Consider the following 21,537-nt stretch of genomic DNA (forward strand, 5'->3'; position numbering starts at 1 on the left):
ACCCCACGCCCGGAGCCCGGCAGAGGGCAACGAAGATCATTAAGGAGCATCTCGCTTCACTCACTCACTATCTTCCTCGTAAGAGGCAACTGAGAGGGGGCTTCATTAAAATATCTGTGTATAAATGCCTAAATGTTAGCAAAGAAAGCTAGAAAGAAGTCTTGGACTGGACTTCAGGAAGCACGTATAAGGGATGAGAACAATGAGTTATACAAACCAGACCTAATTTTTGTTGAGGAGCAAGGTAGAGCTTGGGTTCCCACCTGGGTGGCCAAACTGTTCACACGTCTCCCAGCCTCACACCCCCCATTTATTGACTTTTAAACCCAGAAACATCCCCTTTATTTTACAACACCCTCCACCAAGCACGCCCAAGCCGCTGCTACCCCATCAAAAAAAGAAACACAAACACCATTTTAGTTAAAAAAAAAACTTCCTGCAATTAATTTCTGCCGTGGCCACCCACCACCTCAGAGTGGGTTGGGGTAGCGATGCCGGGAAAGCAGCCTGGGTTGGTTGGGTCGGGCAGGAAGCTGAGACAGAGAGAGAGAGGTGGTGTGAGCAATGGGCTGTACCCTAAAATGCTGATCTGCCATTATCAGGATACGACCACAAACATCCTCCCTGCATTTCGCTCATTCATCACACCCTCCCATCGCTGCCCTCCCACAATTGATTTACTTATAAAAAACCCTTATTCCCAGGACTGGTATCACCTTAACCCCACCCCCTGCCCAAAGTAGATCACCTGAAACATCACACCTCCCCGAAGTCAGGAGCCATCCCCAGCCCCATGCAGCCCCACCCCGCCAGGGAGATGCTCTCACCTGAGAGACCTGTGCAGGGTTGAAGAGAGGAATTGAAGCCAGTGGTGGGAGAGGTCCGGGGTAGCCGCTCTGGAAGGAGCAAAGAGGGAAAGTTAATACACACCCTGAGCAGAGAGGTGTCCTAGACACCCCTGTCACACACGGATACACTTCCCTCCTCTCCTCACCTGCTGTCCTGCTGACTGCCTTCCATCCTTCTCCCACGAGGCTTTCACCTCTGCAGACACCGGATTAACAGCAAAGGTACTTTCACCCTGCATTCCTCCTAGGGCCAGCAACGGAAAACAAAAGCCAACTTAACATTAAGAGGAGAAACTTGTAAAAGGCTGATGGGGGAGAGAGGTGAGGAGAATTGTGAGGTATTTACCAGGATTTCTGGAGAGAGGCTGAGCCAAAGGGTTTGTCCCAGCTGCGAGAGGGGCAATGGGTGGGGATGGTGACGTCCACTCCTGAAATCACATCCACCCGTTTAGAGCAGAGGCTCCTTGAGATGAGAGAAGACCTCTGCACCAGATACCACACCAGGCTTTGGGGTACCCATTCTGCACCTATCCTGCTGCAGAGGTACCCCATGAGCTGCAGGAAACACGGCTAAGGTGGGGCTACAGGGTCAGGGCAAGCAACTCTGGCCCAAAGCTAAACCAGCCTGAGAGTTCAAAATTAGGCAGGAGGCTGGACACCAAGCCTAGGTACAGTGTGCGGGGCCAAGGTCCATGGGCCACCTTCTGTTCTTCATCTCCTGCTAGTTTTAGAAGAATATCCCAACAATTTTTTGCTCTGGGACTGTAGGTCATTCTCTACCAGGAAGAAACTTCCAGGGGAGGTTCTCGCTGCAGGCCCCACCATCAGGGATGTGACGCTCTGAGGAGCTGGCTAGGTCTGGGATAACCACGCATGGCTGCTTCCCCCTCACTGCTGCACTTCCAATTAAAGAGCTTTTCCCTTCCCTGCATCTCCTAAAACCTGCCAGAGCAGTGCTGCTCACAGCTGCTGTGTTCTGCTCCAGTGGAGGGCAAGCGATCCCTGCGGAGTCTGCCAAGGGCTTGGATGACCTCATGGATCAAAGAGGCTTTATGAATTTACAGTTATTATTAATCAAGGATTCACTTCCAGGCTAAAAGAGCTCCCAGTCCTGCTCTGTCCCCACACAGAATGGCCACGGCCCCTGCACAAGGACAACAGGTGATGGGAAGATGTGTCACCCATTCTCACAGCTGCACCTTGCATGTCACCAGGAACAGGATGGCTTTTTGTCCCCTACCTGTGGTCCTGATGTGGGAGAGTCTGAGTCTGTCTCAGACTCAGCTTTGGGAGAAGCTTCCTTGGTGGGTTTCGATCGAAACCAGCCAAACCATCTGAATCCAGACCTCTGGGAAACGGAGGAAAAGAATGAAAATGGATAAGGGGTCCTCCAGGTGCCTGGTGGGAGTGGGGCACCATTTTTCCAGGGGCAGGGCTGGCATCAGGGACAGACAAGCTCAGTGCATGAGGCTCACGATGGCTCTGGCGTGCTCACCTTGTCCTCCTCTGGCTTTGTGGCCTGTGCATGCTCTTCAGCAGCGTCCTCATCAGCGCTGTCCCCGGAGGGCCGGCTGTCCCCCAGGGACACTGTGGAGGTCTCCGAGACAGTCCGACTCCTGCTCTGCAACTCCTCCTGCCATCACACATGGAAGCTGTTCCCACAGGAGCTGCACCAAGCGTGATCAGAGGCCCCTGGGACTGCTCCAGACCCAGATCAGTGGAAAGCATCCCTAGGGACCCCCACATGCCTTACACAGCAAGAGCACCCACAGCAGGGCATGGCTCTCACCCAAGAGAACAACTGCCACAATGACAGGGGGATTCCATGCGAGTTCAGTGCATGGAAGGATGGATCAACAACTGCCAGATCTAGCCAGGAAACTCAATGAGATGGTCTCCCTGGCCCCTCTGACTCACCTGCTCTGCAGGGAGGGCTGGCTGCACCTCTCCAGGGGACAGCCTGGCACCCCAGGACTTCCCAGCTTCTCCTGTGGAGCAGAGGGAAGGATACAGTCAAGGTTTGATCTGTGGAGCTATGGATTTACCCATCAGAGGTATTTCCAGAGCTTCTACCATGCCCCTCTCCTGAGCACAACCATCTACGTGGTGGCCAAGATGTCCCCCCAAGAGATGCAAAAGGCCATTCTGATCCCTGACCCTGCCACCACCAGGGAGTTAGTGGCAAAGCTGAACTGGTGCATCTCAAAGGCGACTTCTAAGGAAGAAATTCCTTGCTGTGAGGGTGGTAAAGCCCTGGCACAGGATGCCCAGAGAAGCTGTGGCTGCCCCATCTCTGGAAGTGTCCAAGGCCAGGTTGGATGGGGCCTGGTCTAGTGGAAGGTGTCCCTGCCCACAGCACTGGGCTGGAACTAGATGACCTTTAACATCCTTCCCCAACACAAACCATTCTGGGGTTGTGTGATTTTTGCAGCGAAATAAGGCTGCAGCACTTACCTGCTGGTGGCACTGGCTGTGGAAGGGGCTCAGCAAAATCCCCTCCCAGGGGGGCAGGTGTCTCTTGGCTGAGCACAGGGGACTGCAGGTCTCTCCCAGTGCTGGGCAGCGGCGCTGCCACAACCTGAGCAGGTGCTGGGGACCTGAGGGACATGTGCTCCTGGGAGCTCTGTCCCTGGGATGGCACAGGCTCAAACCACTGGTCATACTGGTAGCCATCACTCTGAGGAATCTCGTTGCCAGGCTCTTCATCTGCAAAAACACCCATACCTCAGGAGTTTACAATTCTTGTAATGTTTATAATTCTATTTGGCACAGATTTCTATTCTATTCTATTCTAGCACAGATTTCTCCCCTTTTCCATTACATATCAGCAGGAGCTGGGGGAGTGAGGAGACTCCAGGGACCAGGCAAGGGAGGAGGTACAACACAGCACAGCAACAGGAACTTTCCAGAGGTTTCAAGGAAGGTGGGCTGGAAAAGCCCGGAGGAAATTTTCTTTTTAAATCCTGGGAATGTGCCTGAGGTTATAAATGAATTCAGAAGGGGAATGCTATGGAAGCAAAAAGCCTGCAAGCAGCATGCACCAGCAGCTCAAAGGAGTCTAAGGTCTCCAGCCTTTTTCCCCACTCCTGCTGCACACCCTGAGCAGGAAAGATTCACCAGGTAGCCTTCATTCCTGTTCCACAGCAGCACCCACAGATGAATTCCTTGCTTTAGGCAGATTTATTCAGGCTTGGGATTTTTTTTGTTTGAAAGGCAAGTTGAGTGAGCAGGATTTGTTTTATTTAACACGTCCATTGGTCCCAGGTGTGTGTCCTGCTCATTCCAGCTCAGCAGCCTCCTGCCAGAAACACTGGGCACTGGGAAATTCCTCTCCCATTGCTGTGAGGCACAGCAGGCAGGACCTAGATCCCATAGGGAAGGATTAAGGCACTTCTTGATGCAGTGCTATCAAACCCTTTGCTTTGCTGCCAGCATCACCTCCAGCCCACTCAGGATTGGCTTCACACCCTTGAGCTGCTCCCACATGGCCTGAAGAGGCTCAAGATCCACAAGGAGGAGGATGGATGCTCAAACTTACGCTGCCTGGCAAGCTCAGCTGGAGCAAGTCAGGGAGAACCATGTGAATCTCAGCTTGGCACCTGATTTGGGCTTTGTCTTTCCAAGATGGATGGATTCAGCACCAAGCCAGCTTTCTCTGCATGCAGGTCCCTCAGGTGGAGGCTCTGGATGGCCTTCACATTGAAGAAAAGGGCCAAGCATAGGGAAGGTAAGCTGTGGAGACCACATGGAGCAGACCTGGCTGCTCAGAGAAGCCAAGCCAATGGGATGATCATACCTGCAACTTCCTTCCAGGGAAGGAAGATCATAGTCTCAGCCCTAACAGCAGCAGAAGGCAATCAGGATTGATGATCCTTTTTACTGCCTGGGAAAGCTCTTTGAAAAGGAATTTGGCAGCAGTAGGGAAAGCTGATAGGGAGAAACAGCTTGAAGGAATTAGTTGTGTTTCATCCTGTCCGCACCAGCCCCTGCTCTCCACAGTTCAGTGCCAGCATTCCCAGTAGAAAGCCAGATCCAAGGAGCAGGGGGCTGTGTAGGAGTGTCCTGCTGATGGAGGTGGATGGGAAGCAACACCTCCCCCTGACTTCTCCTCAATGGGACATCCCAGTGGATGCCTGCCCAGCTGGGAAAGAAAAGTCTCTCTGCTCTTCCCTTGACACCAGGGCATGGTTGTGTCCCTCATCTTGGTGTTTCTGAGCCCTCTGAGTGGGTTGGCACAGGAGGGGACTCTTGGAGTCACCGAAGGGTAAAGCAAAGGGATCAAAGAGGCAGCAGGGAAGGAGAAATGCTGGGTCTCCAGCAGCAGGCATCCTGCAGCCTGGCACACAGCAGGATGAGCTCCTTCCTGAATCTTTTGCTGTCTAAGTGTGAAATCTCTTTAGTTCAGCTCCATTTTGCACCCTGCACGGGAATGGGGCCGTCTCCCCTGAGGCTCAGCTGGGAGGCTCATCCAGCTCCCACCCCAAGCTCCTCTCCTCCCACGGCACCCACAGGGACCCCGAGGCTGTGGTAATTAGGCCCAATTACTCAGACTTTGTAGGAGGACACGAGCATCGAGCCCTCATTTTGCAGCCCATGCCTGAGGGATGCACCCAGGCAGGAGCAACCTTGGAGCTCTGGGGGGATGCAAGGAGTTGCTGCTGGTAAAAACTCCTGGGATTGGGAAGCTGCTTCCCAGCCCTTGGCAGCACAATTCCACACAGAGAGAGCCCACTGGGGAGCCCACAACCTGCTGCTTTGTTTTATTTACCTGCTGTTGGTAGAACAGCACAGGATGAGTCCAGCTGAGCGGGTGCCACCTCTGGAGGAAGATCATCTTCCACCTGCAGAGGGAAAATGCAGTAAAATGGATAGGGAAAAGGATGGCACGGGATAAAGGCTAGGGAAACCACAAAGCCAATGCAAAGGAAAGCACTTGTGGATGTGGATCTGGGGCTCACAGCCCACCCCAGGCTGCAGGAGATACCCACACCAGCACAGACACAGCTCTTTCCCAGTAAGTGAGAGGGGCTGCAGCGCCTCTGAGAGCAGGCAGGAGGGGAAATGAGACAGAGAAGGCCACAAAACCAAAAGCAGATGTGAAATCTGAATGAAGAGCATTAATCCAAGCACCGGGCCATAGTTAAAAGACCCAAGAGTACACCCACAAGGTAACACCCCACAAGTGACCCCTGCAAATGTCCTTCCTGCAAAGAGAGACCATCACTCACCCACCAGCCCCTGCCTGCCCTCCTTGAGCCAAAACAAGGAGAGTTTTGCCCTGTGGTGAAGCTCTGCAGCCCTCAGGCATTGCAAGCCCCTTGCTCCCACTGAATCTGCAGGTCCCAGAGCAGACACCACCACATCTCACGGCCCACAAGCCAAAGAAGAACAACTTCTGAACCTCCATCCCCTCAGATTCAGGGGAGAGGAGGAGGGTGCAGACAAACCACAATACAGAGCAGCTGTCCACTGCATCCTGGCCCCTCCTTACCTCCCACTCCCGGCAGCAGGCTCGGAGCTGCTCCAGCCAGTCGGGCTCCAGCTCCTGGTCCTGTTCTGGCATCTCCAGGAGCAGAGGGTCAGAGAGCTTCAGCCGCTCGGCCAGCTGCAGGCCAGGGGACAGCAGGGATCGTCACACGTGTCAGATCCACAGGGATCTGTCACACGTGGCTGGGCACATGGGCTCAGGAAAACAGCATCATTTTGTAAAAGGGGGGAAAAATAACACCAGCCTCTCATGCAGGATTTATTCCCTCTCCCACACCACCTCAGGGGGCTGGCCCATCCCATGCCCCACAGCCTCAGCAGGGCTGGCTCAGCCCCTCCACAGAGATGCCAAAATACTGTGTCAAAGATGCTCCTCGCATCAAAGAGACTATCACCATCCTTTTTCCCCCACTGAGGAAAAATGAGTGATTTAATTATTTAATCCCCCCTAACAGCCGTCCTGGAGCACTGGCAGGTTTGCAGGACACCCCACCAGGAGCCCTGGAAAAAGCCCAGCTCCCAGGACAGTTCATCAGCTCCTCACCTAGCCCATGAGGATGGATGGGAGCTGGTGTTTGATCTGTATTTACAAATCTCTGAGATTTCACAGCCTCACAGGCTTGTCCTGATGCTTGATGTCCTTAGAGCTAAAGAGTGTTTTCTTAATATCTAAGTGAAATCTTCCCTACTGCAAATTAAGCCACTCCATCCCTACTCCCATGGAATCTGTGAGAGAAGCCAGGCAGCATCCCCCACGAGCAGTCTCCTGCATGCTGGAGGGCTGTTATCACATCCCTCATACCCCTCTCTCCCCCACCATATCTTTCATAGAAGAAATAACCCTCAGCCCTTCTCCAGAGGTCATTTTCCCCTCAATCTCTTATCACCCCTGCTCTCCACTCTCACGCTCACTCCAATTTAGCCCTGTCTCCACATGCAGCAGTGCAAACAGGCCCCAGCCAAGACCCCTGAGACCCCAGCACGGGGAGATTATCACCTCCTTGTCTCAGATATGCCAGCTGTACTCTCACAACCCAGAATAACACTGTAACATTGGTGAGTTGATTTTTTTTTTTCCTTTGTAACAGCATCCTGTTATGCTGCTGCTCAGTATTTTTTCCATGTTCCACTATCTCCCCCAGGTCCCTCTCTGCAGTATTGCTGCTGTATGTTTAATTTCTCCTGCAGAAGAGGGGTCTGTGCTGCCCTGGCTGCAGCCATGTCAGTGACATGGGGCTCCAGCTCTATCAATGGGACAGAGCCAGAGGCTCTTCTGGGGTGACCCAGGAGTCCAAGGTGAGATGTAGGGCTCCCTGCAGAGCTAAGTCCCTCTCTGAAGGAGTTGTTTAAACAAGGATCCAGTTTTAAGACAGCTGGGTGAGGGGAGATGGCACTCAAAGCACTGCTCTTCATCCACATCTTTACTGAATTTTCTCTCGCTGGTATCAGCTCACCAGCACCCTGATCTAGTGTGAGGTGTCCCCCATGGCAGGGGAGTTGGAACTAGATTATCTCTAAGGTCCTTTCCAACCCAAACCATTCTAGGATTCTTGGGAATTTCTCAAGTTTCCCCAGGCTACTTCATGCTCCCTTACCTTCAATGTTTTGCTACAAGGCTGCCACCTTGAGGGCCACCAAAAGCCACCCAGAGGTTGACTTTGCAACACAGCCACCCTCCACAGCCACACAAGACTAAGTATTCCTTCCCTGCACCAGTGTCCAGCAGGCATTTTGTTTCTATTCCTGAACTTTAAATAAACAAACTCTAAACCAGCACAAAACACACTTGCCAGCTCTGTGAGTTTACAGCAAGGACAGGATCTGCACAGCTGGACCCCAGCTTGGGACTGGGGACGAGAGCAAAGTAACCCAGCAGCCAGCCAGGAGCCTGCAGTGCCTACAGACCCACTGTCCCATCTCTTTACAAACACACCTAGGCTCATACCTAAATCAATCACAGGAAAAAGGAAATTATGAGCATGATTACTCCTAAACGGGGGGAATGTTTAATCCAAAAGCTAATGTGCACTTTGATCCAGTATTAATGAACCAGCACCTGGTTGTATATCGTCCCCAGCTTCAAAAGAGGGGAAGTCTTAATCAAACACTAATGTGTATCATAATTTGTAACACAGTCTAGAACATCAAAGACAAGAGCATCTACGAATGCACTAGTTTTTCAGATGAAAGTGTTTTCTCCCAGGAGAAGCATTATCCCCAGCAGAAGGGCAGATCTGAGAGGCTGTTAGACAGTAAATAGACTTCAATGATGGGGTGAGGAAGCAGTGCCAGCCAAATTTTGTGTGAATTCAGCAGCACCCACTTCACACAAGCATCTTTCTGCCCCTCACCTCACAACATCATGACTTTAGCACCTTTCATAGAATGGTTTTTAGAAGGGACCTTAAAGTTCATCTTGTTCCAACCCCCCTGCCATTTGCAGGGACACCTTCCGCTTGACCAGGTTGCTCAAAGCCCCATCCAAGCTGATCCTAAAGGCTGGAGGAAGGTGACAAACACTGCCCTGGTCTTGTGAGAGCCCCACCTTCCTGGGGGACCTGAGACACTCGGCCTTGCCCCTCTCTGCCCCTGCCCAGGAAGTGGAGGGGCTGCACTTGGTGCTACAAGTTGGGCCATGCTCTCTCTCAGCGTCACCCCAGAAAACACCCCTCAGAGGTAAAGAGAATTTTAGAAGTTGTGCTGGAGGAGAAATGTGCACTTAGACTTCACTTCTTAAGTCTGTGACATTTAGAAGTTCAGAAAACCCCTCCAGACTCAAAAACATCCTTTGTTTCCAAATAACTCTGCTCTTACTTGGCAGCAAACATAATAGCTTTGTTTTCTACCCTAAATCCACGGAGTTTAGAAACCCTGTGGAAGCGTTGGCTTTGCTGCACTTGGCAGCAAACCCTGGGGGGCTGCTCAGAGCTGTCAACCACTCCCACCCCAGCAGGTCCTGAGTGGGTGTCACACCCTGGTGGGGATGCAGGATGTAAATACATAATATATGGTTGGCTTTTTGCAAAACTGAAATGAATACTATATGTGTTATGTTAGAAAGTTACATTGTATTAATATAGTGTGTTATAAATGCATATTGTAAAGTTAGCTTCTTGCAAATATTGAGGTGAATGCTATATGTATGAAAATATAGGTTTTATTTCTGCTATTAGGAAAACTTATACATGGTAGTGGGATAGCTAATATGTAGTTATGCTTGTAACTGAACAGGCTGTTTGGTTAAAATAACATATGATGGGGACTCTGCTGCTGACATGCCAATTGTCAACACCAACTGTGGAAGTTGGGGACCAAGGCCCAAGCTGAAGGTAATAACAAAAACACAGCCAAGAAACACACATGCTCTAAAAAGGCAGACCCAAAGAAGAACCACGCTAAACAGCTCCTGAAATATAGAAACTAGTTTGTGGAAAAGTTTAAATATGCAACAGGCTAATGCAATAGAAAGAGTATTTTAAAAAAATTCTCCGAAATAGCAGGCTGTGCACTTGGCTGAATGCCAACTCACCCAGCCTAGTCGTACTTTGCTTTTTTTTTTTCCTATCTCCTAATTGTCTTATTTTTTTATTAAACCTGTTTCTTAAAATTCAGCAAGAAGGTGAGGCTGTTTTTCCCCACAGGAGGAGCAGACTCACCCTCACCAGCTGCCGGGCCAGGGCGGGGTGCGCGGCGGGGTCCCGGCGCAGCAGCGCCGTGCAGATGTGCTCACAGTACTGCAGGGCCTGGGCTGGCAGCCCGTGGTCAGCCAGGCGGGAGGCGTAGAGCAGCTTGTACACCTGGGGACAGGGAAGCAGAGCAGCCACAGGTATGGAGCAAGGGAGATGGACAAGTGTGTGGGTGCCCTGCGCCACGACACACCACCCCAGTGTGACTCGTGCGCACCTCAGACCCTGCACCCAGAGGTCACTTGCAATTTGGGGCCACTTCCACCCATCCCCGTGGAGACATCCAGCCCCCCTTCCCTTGAACCAGGCAGGGAGGAGCTTCATAGAATCCTACAATGGTTTGGGTTGGAAGGGACATTAGGGCTTATGTAGTTCCAGCCCCCTGCCACAGCCAGGGATGCCTCCCACTAGACCAGGTCGCTCCAAGCCCCAGCCAGACTTGGCCTTAAACACTTCCACGGATGTATCCATCCAAATCCATGGTGCCCAAGGCAGCAACAGCTGGGTGCTGCTTTGCGATAGGAAAAGCTGACCCAGAGAGCAGGAAGTCAATGAGAGCTCAGGAAGCACTGATCACACTGTGTATCCCAAAATCTGCCCTGTGTGAGTCCCTTGGCCAAGGCAACTTCCCCATCATTCCCAAAGCCCAGTAAGGGGACAAGCCTCAGGAACAGCTTGAATTCCATGCTCCAGGGAGATGGGTGCACATTTTGGGGTAAGTCTGAGCTCCTGCACAAGATGTAGTTGAGCATATCCCCTACCTGGAAGGGGAGCAGGAAGGATTCGGGCTGGTGTAGCTGCTGGCAGTACTCAAAGATTTCCATCCTCTGGATGGCCTCTGTCCGAGCAAACTGGGAAAACGCCTGGCTGCAGAGGAGATGGGCGGGGTCAGCGACCTCTCTCCCCAAACAGCCCCACACAGAGCGCCCATTAGCAGCAGGAAAACCCTCAACCAGAGACTGCTTTTGCATAAAAGTGAGATCCCAGGGATGGGGAAAACATGGGACATGTTACTGTGGCAAGACCCCCAGCCTCCAGTGCTTGCTCACCGGTGGCTGCTGCCCAGCAGGGCCATGCGATCTGCCTTTGCTCCAAAGTAACCAAATGGAATATCTGCCATCAGGTAGCAGAAATGAGCTGCTTCGACTGCTCCCTTGCTGGCTGGATGGGAGGAAAAAGACAATTAGTCCTGAGACATCACCACATGGTCAGCTTTGCTTTGGAGGCTCTCAAGCTCATGCAAAAAATGCAAACCCAACTGCCTTGCCTTCCTGTCCATGCAGACCCTGGTTCCTCCCTTGTCCTTGTTTTTTGCCTGTTTTACCCAGTTGCTGCTTTTTGTTTCAGGAGGTTTCAGTTCAATGGTAGAACTGGGTGAGCCCAAGCAGGGGCAGCTCCTACTCTTGCAGGGTGCCAGCACTGGGAGCAAGGCTCAGTCCCTGCAGTTACCTCCACCTTCCCTGGGCCCCCAACTGCTCCAGGTGCCTCCACAAGAGCAGCTAATGGAGGTGCCTGGGCCCGATGCATCTGAGGATCTATGGGCATCTCACCCCTTCCACCACACAGGCACAACCATCTCAGTGTGGACATGCACAGTGACATTGCAGTGCCCCTGTTACAGCTGCTCCCACTGATCCCAGCTCACCCAAAGTGTCTCCCATGGTGACAATGGCTCGGTGGTTCAGCTCTGTGTCTCCAACCTTGTTGGACAACATCACAGCCAGGTGGGGCCTCCAGTCACCCCACGTGGCATCCCCGCAGCACTAGGGGGAGAGGAGGAGAGCAAAGGTGAGCAGAGATGGTCACCAGAAGGTGAGTGTCACAGGCAGGTGACAGCACAGGGGAACACATGCCAGGGCTAGCCTCGAGCTGACAGACCAGTGCTGCCTGAGGGATCCTTCCCGACATGAGCTGGAAGAGGGTCTGCAGTGGGTCGTTGGTGGCCAGTGTGCTGGTGAACCTGTGAGGAGACAGCAGACAAGGGCTGCACCCCAGGACCCCAAACCTTCATTCACCTCCCAGGGCACATCCCAAATGCCCCAGGAAACTGAGGGGTTTCCTCACGTCTTGAGGGGTTTCCCAGAGCTTCCAAGGCACCTTCTTGACCAACTCTTCTTCCATAGGCAGGGACACTTTCTGCTAGACCAGGGTGCTTCAAGCCCAGTCCAGCCTGGCCTTGGACAATACCAGAGAGGGGGCAGCCACAGCTTCTCTGGACAACCTATGCCAGGGCCTCACCACCCTCAGAGGGAAGAATTTTCTTTCTAATATCTAATCTGAATCTACCCTCCTTCAGCTCAAGCCATTCCTCCCTATCCTATCACTCCATGTCCTTGTAAATAGGAGACAGAGAGGATCACCAGCCTCTGGGGATGATGATCTGTATTACCTTCAGAGAAGTCAGGTCTCCAGGACAACACTGCATAAAACCTCCTTAAAAGGATTTGAGTTCCACAAGACAGAAAATTTCTGCTTAACTCTCCCTGAAGGGATCAACCCAATCCAGACTAAGTACATTAAATTCCACCAGAAAATGCTCATATGAGTGGGATGAACAGCTGGGACTTGACTGGATCACAGTGAAGATGGCTCAGCTCCCCCTGCACCTTGGCTGTCTTTGCTAGGACACCATGGGCAAAGCCAAAGACTCAGAATAAACGAACCCTCCATCTCCAGGGAATGGCTTTTCTCCTGCTTTCCAGCCTCCCACTTGGTTTCTCCTGAAAGATTTGGGCCTATCTGGATGGATGCCCTCTGTCCCCTTTGCCCCCTCTGCAAAGGCTCCAGTTGGAATCAGTGCTCTTTTCAGGGGCATTGGGGCCCTGGGGGGGCACTGAAGGGATAGCAGGCTTGGAAAGCCAGCCATGGAACATCATACCTTGCTTTAGCTTCTCTAACTTACCCAGTGAGGACCCAGCTGTACGTCCGAGTGTCCATCTTGCTAGAGAGGAACAGGGCATGGCCCCACAGCTGGTTTCTCATGGCCCAGACCAGAGCTTCCTGCATTTGAGGGGGATAAGAAATACGGTTAGCACAAACTCTGCTTGCCCCCCTCCTCTGCTCCCCCAGATCAGAGTTCCAATAACTGCTCTGGCTTTAATTAGCATCCTCCAAAAATCTCTTCCATTTTCAAATCTCTTCCAGGTCGCTTTGTCTCTCCACCTTGAAACTTTACAAGAACTTGGACCTTTGAAGCAATGTTGTGTCCCTTAGATTTCCAGGTCTGTGCTGCCTGTTAGCTCTCAATGCTGTGGGATCCCAGTCTGGGCACCCAAACTGCAACCCTCCTCTCTTCTCCTTGTGCCTTGGGAATCCTGTGAGATCACATAGCTGCAGATGGGTTTGGAACAAGGAGACCTTTAGGGTCCTTTCCAAAGCAAACCATTCTAGGACTCTTTGAACCTAAATGTGGTAGAAGGGTTGGTAAAAGCCTCTGCATCTCCTCTTCACTGGGGTCCCCCATCCCAGTTCCCAGTGGAGGGAAATCACTGCCATAAGCCCTGTTGTACAAACAGCTTGGAGGGTTACAGACCCTCCCACAAATCACTTCTCAACCACCCTTCCCTTTAAAACCTGTCTGAAGAGGCTAACAGCTCCGAGAAAGAAAAAAAAAGCCTTCAGCCCCACATCCTGGCTCCCACTCACCACTTACTTTCTTCCTGCCGTAGTAGAGGAGCTTGGTGAACTTCTCCACGATCTGTGCCTGTGTCTCCACGACAGGAGGGACCTCCCCAGTGATGAGGTCCAGCGTGCCTGGCGGGCGCGGCACCCACTCGTCCTCAGCCAGGCCTGTCAGGCTGGCCGCAGGCTCCTGCCTCCTGTACTTGTCCTGGCGCCTGCAGTCCTGCAGCAGCAGCTCGGCTGCATCCGAGCCCACCATGGACTGGGGGAGAGGGAAGGAATCAGGCACTCCTTCCTTGAGGAGTGCTGCCCCAGGAGCAAAGGCTGACAGCACTTTCAGTCTGCACCCTTCTTACACCGGTATCCTCGTCCCGGTGCATCCCCCCAGCAAGACCAGTTGGTTTGGCCACCACACGGGTTTGGAAGGAAAAGGACTCAGCACAATAAGCAAGATCTTCACAACACTCCCTCTGATGATCTTATCCACCTGCTTCCAACAAGCAGCTACAGACTGGATAGGGTGGATTTCAGTGGATTAAGGGAATGGCCCGCTTTTAAGGGTAAATGCTGGCTCCTTGATGAAGGTGGCACCAGCCCCCTTCATTGGGCTGTTGATAGTTTACAAGGACAAAAGTAATCATGGAGGAGGATTTGTTCAAATATCCAGGCAGCATCAAACAGAGGGATAGTAGTATGGAAATCAGATCCTCTTAAGATACACCCCTTCCCCCCAAAAACAGCAACTGGATCAAGAGGCACTGAAGGGACATTTTTGTCACATTTCCAAAATCAAAAGGGTCGCCCTCTTCCATGGGATACCTACCCCATTCTGCCGGCAGAGGAGCACCAGGAGTTTCCAGAGGAGAGAGGAATCTCTGCCCCTCTGTGTTGAGAGATCACAGCCTGTTATCTTCTGCTGGCAAAATGTCATCACGTCCACCTTGTGCAGATCTTCCCTGCAGCAGCAGAAAGAAGCATCAAAGCAACCCAAGGCAAAGCAATCTGGGGCATCATTCAGGCTCAGTCCCCAGTTTCGCTGATGGGGAAGCCAAAGATTCCAAGCAAGAGCTGGAGGAAAGAAGATCCTCTGTACCAATGACTACTTTAAAGTTCAAACACACTGCAATTTATTTTGACTCTTAGCAGATCTCTGTGTTTCAGGGATGCAAAGTACATTTCAAACCCACTCTTTGCCCTCCCGATAATATTTTCCTCCATCCATCTGCAAAGAAACAGTTTGGATTTGCTGTGCTGCCATTACACCCATGGATGTCCAAGGCTGCAGAAGCACAATCTGGTGTGGAGGCGGTGTGGAGGCAGAGTGGAGGGTCACTCGTGTGACCACAGAAACCCCTTGGGACTGAAACAGAAACCCTTAAGCTACATGCAGGCCAGGCAGAAGTGCTGCCATACAATAAAATAACCACACAGTTAGAAAGAAAGAGTGGATGAGAAAGGAGAGAGAAACTGCAGGTGGAGATGTTGATCCTGACTCAGTTATTCCAACATATTATATGGAGATTCCCGATGAATCCTTTGGCACAAGTGGTAACTCAGAATCATAGAATGGTCTGGGGGTTCAAAGCAAGCTAAAAGCACATCTAGAGTTTCACCAGACCAAGCGTCTCTCCAGACCAAGCCCTGTTCAGTTTGGCCTTGAACACTTTAAGGGATGGGACATCCACTGCTTCTCTGGGCAGCCTGAGACCTTGCTACTCTCACAGGGAAGAATTTCTTCTGTACATCTAATGTAAAGTTCCCCTCTTTCAATTTGCACTCTTTCCCCTTTGTCCTGTCTCTACAGTTCCTGACAATGAGACTCTCTGACTTCCATTTCAGATACTGGAAGATGCTGTGATGTCTCCACACAACCTTCTCTTCTCCAGCCCCAACTTCTTCAGCCTGTCTCCATAGAGAGGTTGCACCAGCCCCTTTATCCTCCAACAGTTCCACATCTTTCTTATGCTGGTGGCACCAGAACTGTTTGCAGCACTCCAGGTGGGTCTCACAAGAGCAGAGAACAGGGTGCCTCTGGATCTTCCACCCAGCTTCTGTGTATACACAGCTCTCCTGCTCAGAAAATACTTTTCTCTCCCTGCTTTGGTTAGGAGTGGCCAGAAATAGAGGCAACCTGATACAACAGCCTGATTCATCCCCAGGTTCACAGTGGACGAAGGGACATACTGGCTTTGACCCTGCTGTGGCTCAGCCATCTCAGGGGACAAAAATCTATGGAAAAGTTAAGCCACAGGTTGACCCAGGGTTTTAGACATTCAAAGAAACAACAAAAAAAAATCATTTTTCTGAGACAAAATGATTATAAAATAAGGTCAGATGTACAAACCACACTAAACCCACATCCCATGAATATTCAAAAAAACCAGGTCCCACAATCCAAACCAACCCACACTGAATCAAAGGGGCTGGGCTCCCATCCTGAACTTAGACATGGCCTTTGCAGATAACTCAAAACCACAGGGACCCTTCAAGTCTGCCTTGAGCTCCCGTCTCCTCACAAAGGAGACAGCTGGGAGGACACAGTTCCTGGACCTGCCTGTGCTGCCATACCTGGCCAGGGGCCCAGGGAAGGCTTGCAGCTCCTCCAGCTCTTCTGTGCCATGAAGGATCGTCTGAAAAACAAAAGTAAATTCAGCAGCTGGACTCCAGCAATCAGACCAGCCCCAGCTGGGCTACTGGAAAGCCAGTGCCTTGGCCATGGATTCAACAGTGCCAAGGAACCCTGTGCTGTCTTAAGGTAACCACAGAGCACAGACTCTGAGCTGCCACATGGACTCTGGTACTAAGGCCCAGTAAAGAAATGTCTGCTGAGATGGCATCTGCCTCCTTCTGGAGGTAAAATAGGAGACTGGAATGCTGTGGGGTAGATTTGGAGCATGAACAAGGCCCCTGTATTGGAGCACCTCAGGAAGATGAGTGGAGTTGTCCTTTAGAGAGGTACAAACCACACCTGTCCCCACAAGAAGGGATCACTCTGAGCAGATCACAGGTACCAAGGGTTACAGAGCTGAGGGCTGAAAGCATCACCCAAGCACAGGCTGGCACAATGGAGACTCAGAAGTCCATGTGGGATGGACTGAAGATGGGAGCAAGGCATGGGAAGGCTGCTGAGGAGGCTGCTTGGGTTATGAACAATGTTTGCATCCCTCAGGGCAAGAGGAGCCAGTCCAGGGAGGGGACAGGGGGCCTGGAGGGCCAGCTGTGTCCTACCTCCAGGCTGTGCAGCTCGACACGGGCTAGCTGTCCCTCAGCAGGGTGGTGGGGACACACCAGCACCAGGTGGCCCCCAGCTCCAAAGCACAGTGCTGTATGCAGCTGTGGGAACTTGAGGGGGACGGCTGGGGTTGAGATGGACACCCCTGCAAGGACACAAAGGCCACTGTGAGCCACTCACACTGATCACACACCACATCCACCATGGAGGACTTGACCAAGTCCCAATCTTGTCCCCCAACTTAAGTAGCCCTCCACTGACCCCTCTATGCAAGCATTGTCCCCCAAAGCAGCAGATGTGCACAGCAACTCCTACACCTACCCAGGCAGAGCCCCCAGACCATTCACCCACCCTGCAGCCCCCCCATGCCTTGTGCCTGCACAACCTCCCCCAGGAGAGGACCAAGCTGAGAGACAGCCAATATCCTACCACCAGCCACGTATTGCCTTGCTTTCCCCTTGTCAGAGCCTCCCCATTTCACCTCACCTGTTTGTCCCTCATTCCAGGACCCTGGAGGCACAGGGTCATAGCTGTCAGCACCATCAGGGATGTACTGGCTGAGCTCATGGCTGCTGGAGCTGAGTCCTGACTCATGGTACTGCAGGAGCAGACTGGGCTGGCCTGAGGGCTGCAAGGAAGGAGGAACACACCAACCTGGCTCAAAAACTAGAGACACTGCTGATTTCCTGCCCCAGGCAGTGGGACAGGCTCTGCTGCTCCAGGAAAGTGCCCAGCAGGAACAGCACAGCCAGTTCCTATCCGAGCAGCTCATGCCCTATGCCAGCTTGCGTTCACCCAACACCTTAGAAAAATAATTTACATTACTACAGCCCCAGCTGTAGCCTGACAGCTTTCCTAGTCCTAACACGAGCTCCTCACCACAGACAAGGAGATGGGGCTTGGAAACCCAGAAAAACATCACCCAGAAACAAAATCACCAGAGCAGCTTTGATCTTTTAATTTTCTCCTGGCAAAACCCAGCAGCCAGGACACAAGTGTGACGGAGCATGACTCAGTGGACAGAGCTGACAATGACAAACAGCTGTCAGCTACCTAAAAAGGATCAAATAATGGAATCATTAAGGTTGGAAAAGCCCTCTAAGACTGAGTCCTGCCATTAATCCAGCACTGCCATGTTCACCACTAAACCATGTCCCCAGCTGCCATATCTACGTATCTTTAAAATCTCATCAGGGTTGGTGCCTCTATTACCTCCCTGGGCAGCCTATGCCAGGTTTGACAACCCTTTTGTTGAAGAAATTTTTCCTAGGGTCCAACCTAAACCTTCCCTGGCACAACTTAAGGCTGTTTTCTCATGTTCTGTCACTTGTTATGTGGGAGAGAAGCCTGATCCCCACCTGGCTCCAACCTCCTTTCAGGGAGTTGTAGAGAGTGACAAGGTCACCCCTGAGCCTCCTTTTCTCCAGGCTGAGCCCCCACTGTCCTCCCAGGGCCTCCCTCTCTTCATCAGGCTTGTGCTCCAGACTCTCCTCCAGCAGACCATCCCACTGAGCCTGGGTTTCTGTCCTGCTCCTGGGCTGAACATACAGCCCTGCACCTGGGGGAATGACAGCCCAGCAGATGGAGAGATCAACACTAAAAACCCACTGTCATAATCCCCAGGGACTGTCAGGCACCGAGTGTAACACAGCCAAGGGGCCCTTTTCTCAGCTGGAGGGGGACACATGGATTGTTCCCAAATCTGAGAGATTCTAGTCCTCCACCCCTGCCCATCTTGAGGTTACCTCTTTGGGCTGGCCAGCAGCCTCTCCTGAATCACTGCTGAGGGTTCCTTCCCCTGTCCCTTCCCTCCTGGCAGTGGAGGTGTAGCTCTCCTCACAGGAGCTGTGGGTCTGTGTCCTGCAGGTGGGAGCAAAGGGAGACACGCTGAAGGTCTGAGGTTTTTGAACCACCCACAAACCTGCTAATTTTGCAGCAGATGGTTTCACAAGGTTGCACAGACTCTCAAGCTTTACCTGTCCTGCCCTGGGGGGCCAGTGGCCAGGTTGGGGTGGTAGCCCCTGTAGTAGTGCTGGTCCCGGTAACTCTTGCCATAAGACTCCCCCTGTCTCAGGTCTAGAGAGAATCAAGATTCAGCGTTATCCCTCCTGAGTAACCATGAAGTTGCAAAAGAAAGACGAAGAGTCAGGCAATTTGCCATGCCCACTCAGTTTGCTTCCAAACAATCCCAACACATAGATATGATAATGCCTTGTACACATTTGCCAACACAACACTGATGTCCTTTTCTCTTTACTCTCTCCTCTTCCTTTCAGACCAGAAACAACAAAGAAGAGGCCCTGGCCATCCTGATCACACAGCACCATCAAACTCAGGCTGGAACCAGGAATGACACAGGTTTTTAGCTGTGGTGATGAAGATCAAACATCCCTTGGGTGCACCTAGCTCCTGTTCACATTTCCTAAATGCAAACAGGGAGTCAGTGCTGCACAGAGCACCACCACCCAGGGATGTGGGCAGGACAGAGCCCTGGGTATGTGCAAGCCTTGGGAGAAGAACCCATTCTGGAGAAAGCATCACTCCTCCTGCAAGCTCCCTCCATCCCCAGCCCCAAAGGATAAGCCCGTACCTCTGTCATCCTGCCACGCTGCTGGCTGCCACTGGTGGCTTTGGTAGGGGTAGCCATCCCTGTAGCCAGCTGCAGGATACTGCCAGTGGGGGTCTTCATGCCCCTGCCTGGAAAACAACACAACCTACTGTGGTAATGTATTTGTATAACAGGCCATTTTGATGCACTAGCCAAAGTGGTTGTGAGTAATATTATCAAACCACTTGCAGTTTTGTTGTTAGAGCTTTTGGGAATTTATCAAGGTTACTGAGAAAACTACAGGATCAAAAAATAAGAAGAGACCCTGAGAAAATATCTGCAAAAAATGTAAAGCCTAGACGGGAAGCACAGCGTGAAGATGGACGCTTGACCAATTGGATGCCCTGAAGGACGTGTGCCTGCCTCATGAAGAAGCAGCTCAGCCAACCCAGAGATGTGTGCCCATGTGGACAGTAGACCAAGAATCTGTATCTGGCATGTAATATAAATAATAAACAGCTTCTGTTGGTATCATATTGGTTCTGTTATTCAGTGGCCCATTTCCCCCTACAACCTACTGATCTGGGGAAAAAAAGGTTTCAGGGTCACATCTAGGGTCGCTCCTGCTTGGGACCTTCGGAGCCAGAAAAGGTGATGGAAATAAGGCGAGGTCCCCTGCTCCGGTGGCAGGGCCAGAAACTGGTCCAGCATCACACCTGAAAGGAGCAGGAGGACATTTGAATGCTTTGACATCCTCACCTATGAGAAATCTGTGCACTGCAGTTTCAGGTGATGCCCAGTTTTGCAGAATCCAAGAACAGTTTGGGTTTGAAAGGACCTTTAATGGTTGTCTCATTTCAACACCTGTCCCATAGGCAGGGACATCTTCCACTAGACTAGGGTGCTCCAAGCCCTGTCTAACCTGGCTTTGAACACTTCCAGGGATCCAGGGGCAGCCACAGCTTCTCCTGGTAACCTGTGCCAGAACCTCACCACCCTCAGAGAGAAAATTTACTTCCTAATATCCCATCTGCATCATACAACCTCAGCACAAACCCCCACGTACCGACTCCATAATTCACTGAGGGTAATAACTCAGGCAAATCAACCCAGATTTGCTGGAAGCTCTTTCTCAGCACTGAGAGCATCCTCTAGCCCACATTTTATCTGTCCACTCTCCACTGTTTCAGCAGCTGAGCTTGCAGGCTGCTTCTTGCTCCTATATTACCGCTTGTATTTTTATTGTTCACCTCGCACTTAGGAGAAAAGAACTGCATTTAATCAAATCTGTAAGAAAAATGCACCTTGGGGCTGAGACGCAGCTTGTCAAACAGCAACCACAGAAGCCACAGTTTTAAGAAGAAATCAGAGCTGCAGATGCAACGCAGCCTTAAATATAAGAGTCATGGGGCTGCTTGAACAGCTGGACATCACCTACTGCCATGCTGCCCCCCTATGCAGCCACAAGGGCAGTGAAACGGGCAATTCTTATTTTAAGAAGGTTTCCACGCAGAGGGATCAGAGGGGTCTCACCTGGAGTAGGGCCGGCTGAGGTAGCTGCTGTCAGGGCGCTCCGCTCGGGAAGGCGGCCGGCGGCTGTCACCGCGGGGGTGGTGGCCGTCCTCCCGGGGGTGAGCAGGGAGGTGGCTCCCGTGCCAGGAGCCGGGCCGGGGAGCCTGCCCCGCGGGCAGGAGGTGCCGCCGGAGCGGTGCCGGGGGGCCGGGGTGCCCCTCTGCCCATGAGCTCCGGGCTGCCGGCCTCTCCCGGGGCTGGGGCGGCTGGCCAGGGGCCCAGGGCTCCATCACGAGCTTGCCAGCAAAATCTTCTCTGCTTTTAAGCCCCAAATGGCTCTAGTGGTCTGCAAATGAGAAGTCACAGTGTGCTTGATGAGCAGCTTTTCAACCCCCTCAAAGCCCCCTTGGAAGCCCGTGCCAGCTACTCTCTGCTTTTCGGGAGCATCATGGAAACCCAGGATCCTTTCCAAAAAGCCCAGAGGCAAGTAAGGCTCATGTCTACATCTTCCTTCACTTGAAGCTCCCCTTAAAACGCCAGGATGAAATGGTCTGCCTTTGAAAGCAACAGACATCCATCTCTTCCCAGAACAAGAATCTCAGA

The 21,537-nt window shown here is 52.0% G+C and overlaps 1 protein-coding gene across 1 annotated transcript; it reads right to left on the reverse strand.

Moving 5' to 3' along the window:
* Positions 1 to 438: 438 nt before the first annotated feature.
* SEC16B (SEC16 homolog B, endoplasmic reticulum export factor) lies at positions 439 to 21,224 on the reverse strand. Its single transcript, XM_066324715.1, has 25 exons — positions 20,956 to 21,224; positions 19,465 to 19,571; positions 18,851 to 18,950; positions 18,620 to 18,734; positions 17,361 to 17,502; positions 16,871 to 17,019; positions 16,211 to 16,272; positions 14,466 to 14,598; positions 13,674 to 13,904; positions 12,924 to 13,021; positions 11,900 to 11,981; positions 11,667 to 11,784; positions 11,071 to 11,182; positions 10,783 to 10,888; positions 9,992 to 10,132; positions 6,340 to 6,453; positions 5,617 to 5,689; positions 3,303 to 3,554; positions 2,766 to 2,836; positions 2,344 to 2,481; positions 2,089 to 2,196; positions 1,195 to 1,276; positions 995 to 1,092; positions 828 to 896; positions 439 to 533 (listed from the first exon to the last, which is right to left on the reverse strand). The coding sequence occupies exons 1-25, from the start codon at positions 21,222 to 21,224 to the stop codon at positions 471 to 473; spliced, it is 3,033 nt and encodes a 1,010-aa protein (XP_066180812.1). The 3' UTR covers positions 439 to 470.
* Between the last annotated feature and the right edge of the window lie 313 nt (positions 21,225 to 21,537).

Source organism: Sylvia atricapilla, chromosome 9 (genome assembly GCF_009819655.1).
Source record: "Sylvia atricapilla isolate bSylAtr1 chromosome 9, bSylAtr1.pri, whole genome shotgun sequence".
Taxonomy (NCBI): Eukaryota; Metazoa; Chordata; class Aves; order Passeriformes; family Sylviidae; genus Sylvia; species Sylvia atricapilla.

Bases quoted from the DNA above. Each gene is read 5' to 3' on its own strand.
- SEC16B (XM_066324715.1), bottom strand. From the start codon at position 21,224: ATGGAGCCCTGGGCCCCTGGCCAGCCGCCCCAGCCCCGGGAGAGGCCG. The intron at 10,133-10,782 runs GTAGGGGATATG...CCCTGTCCCCAG, and splicing joins CCTTCCTGCTCCCCTTCCAG to GTGTACAAGCTGCTCTACGC. The intron at 2,197-2,343 runs GTGAGCACGCCA...TCCGTTTCCCAG, and splicing joins CAAAGCCAGAGGAGGACAAG to AGGTCTGGATTCAGATGGTT.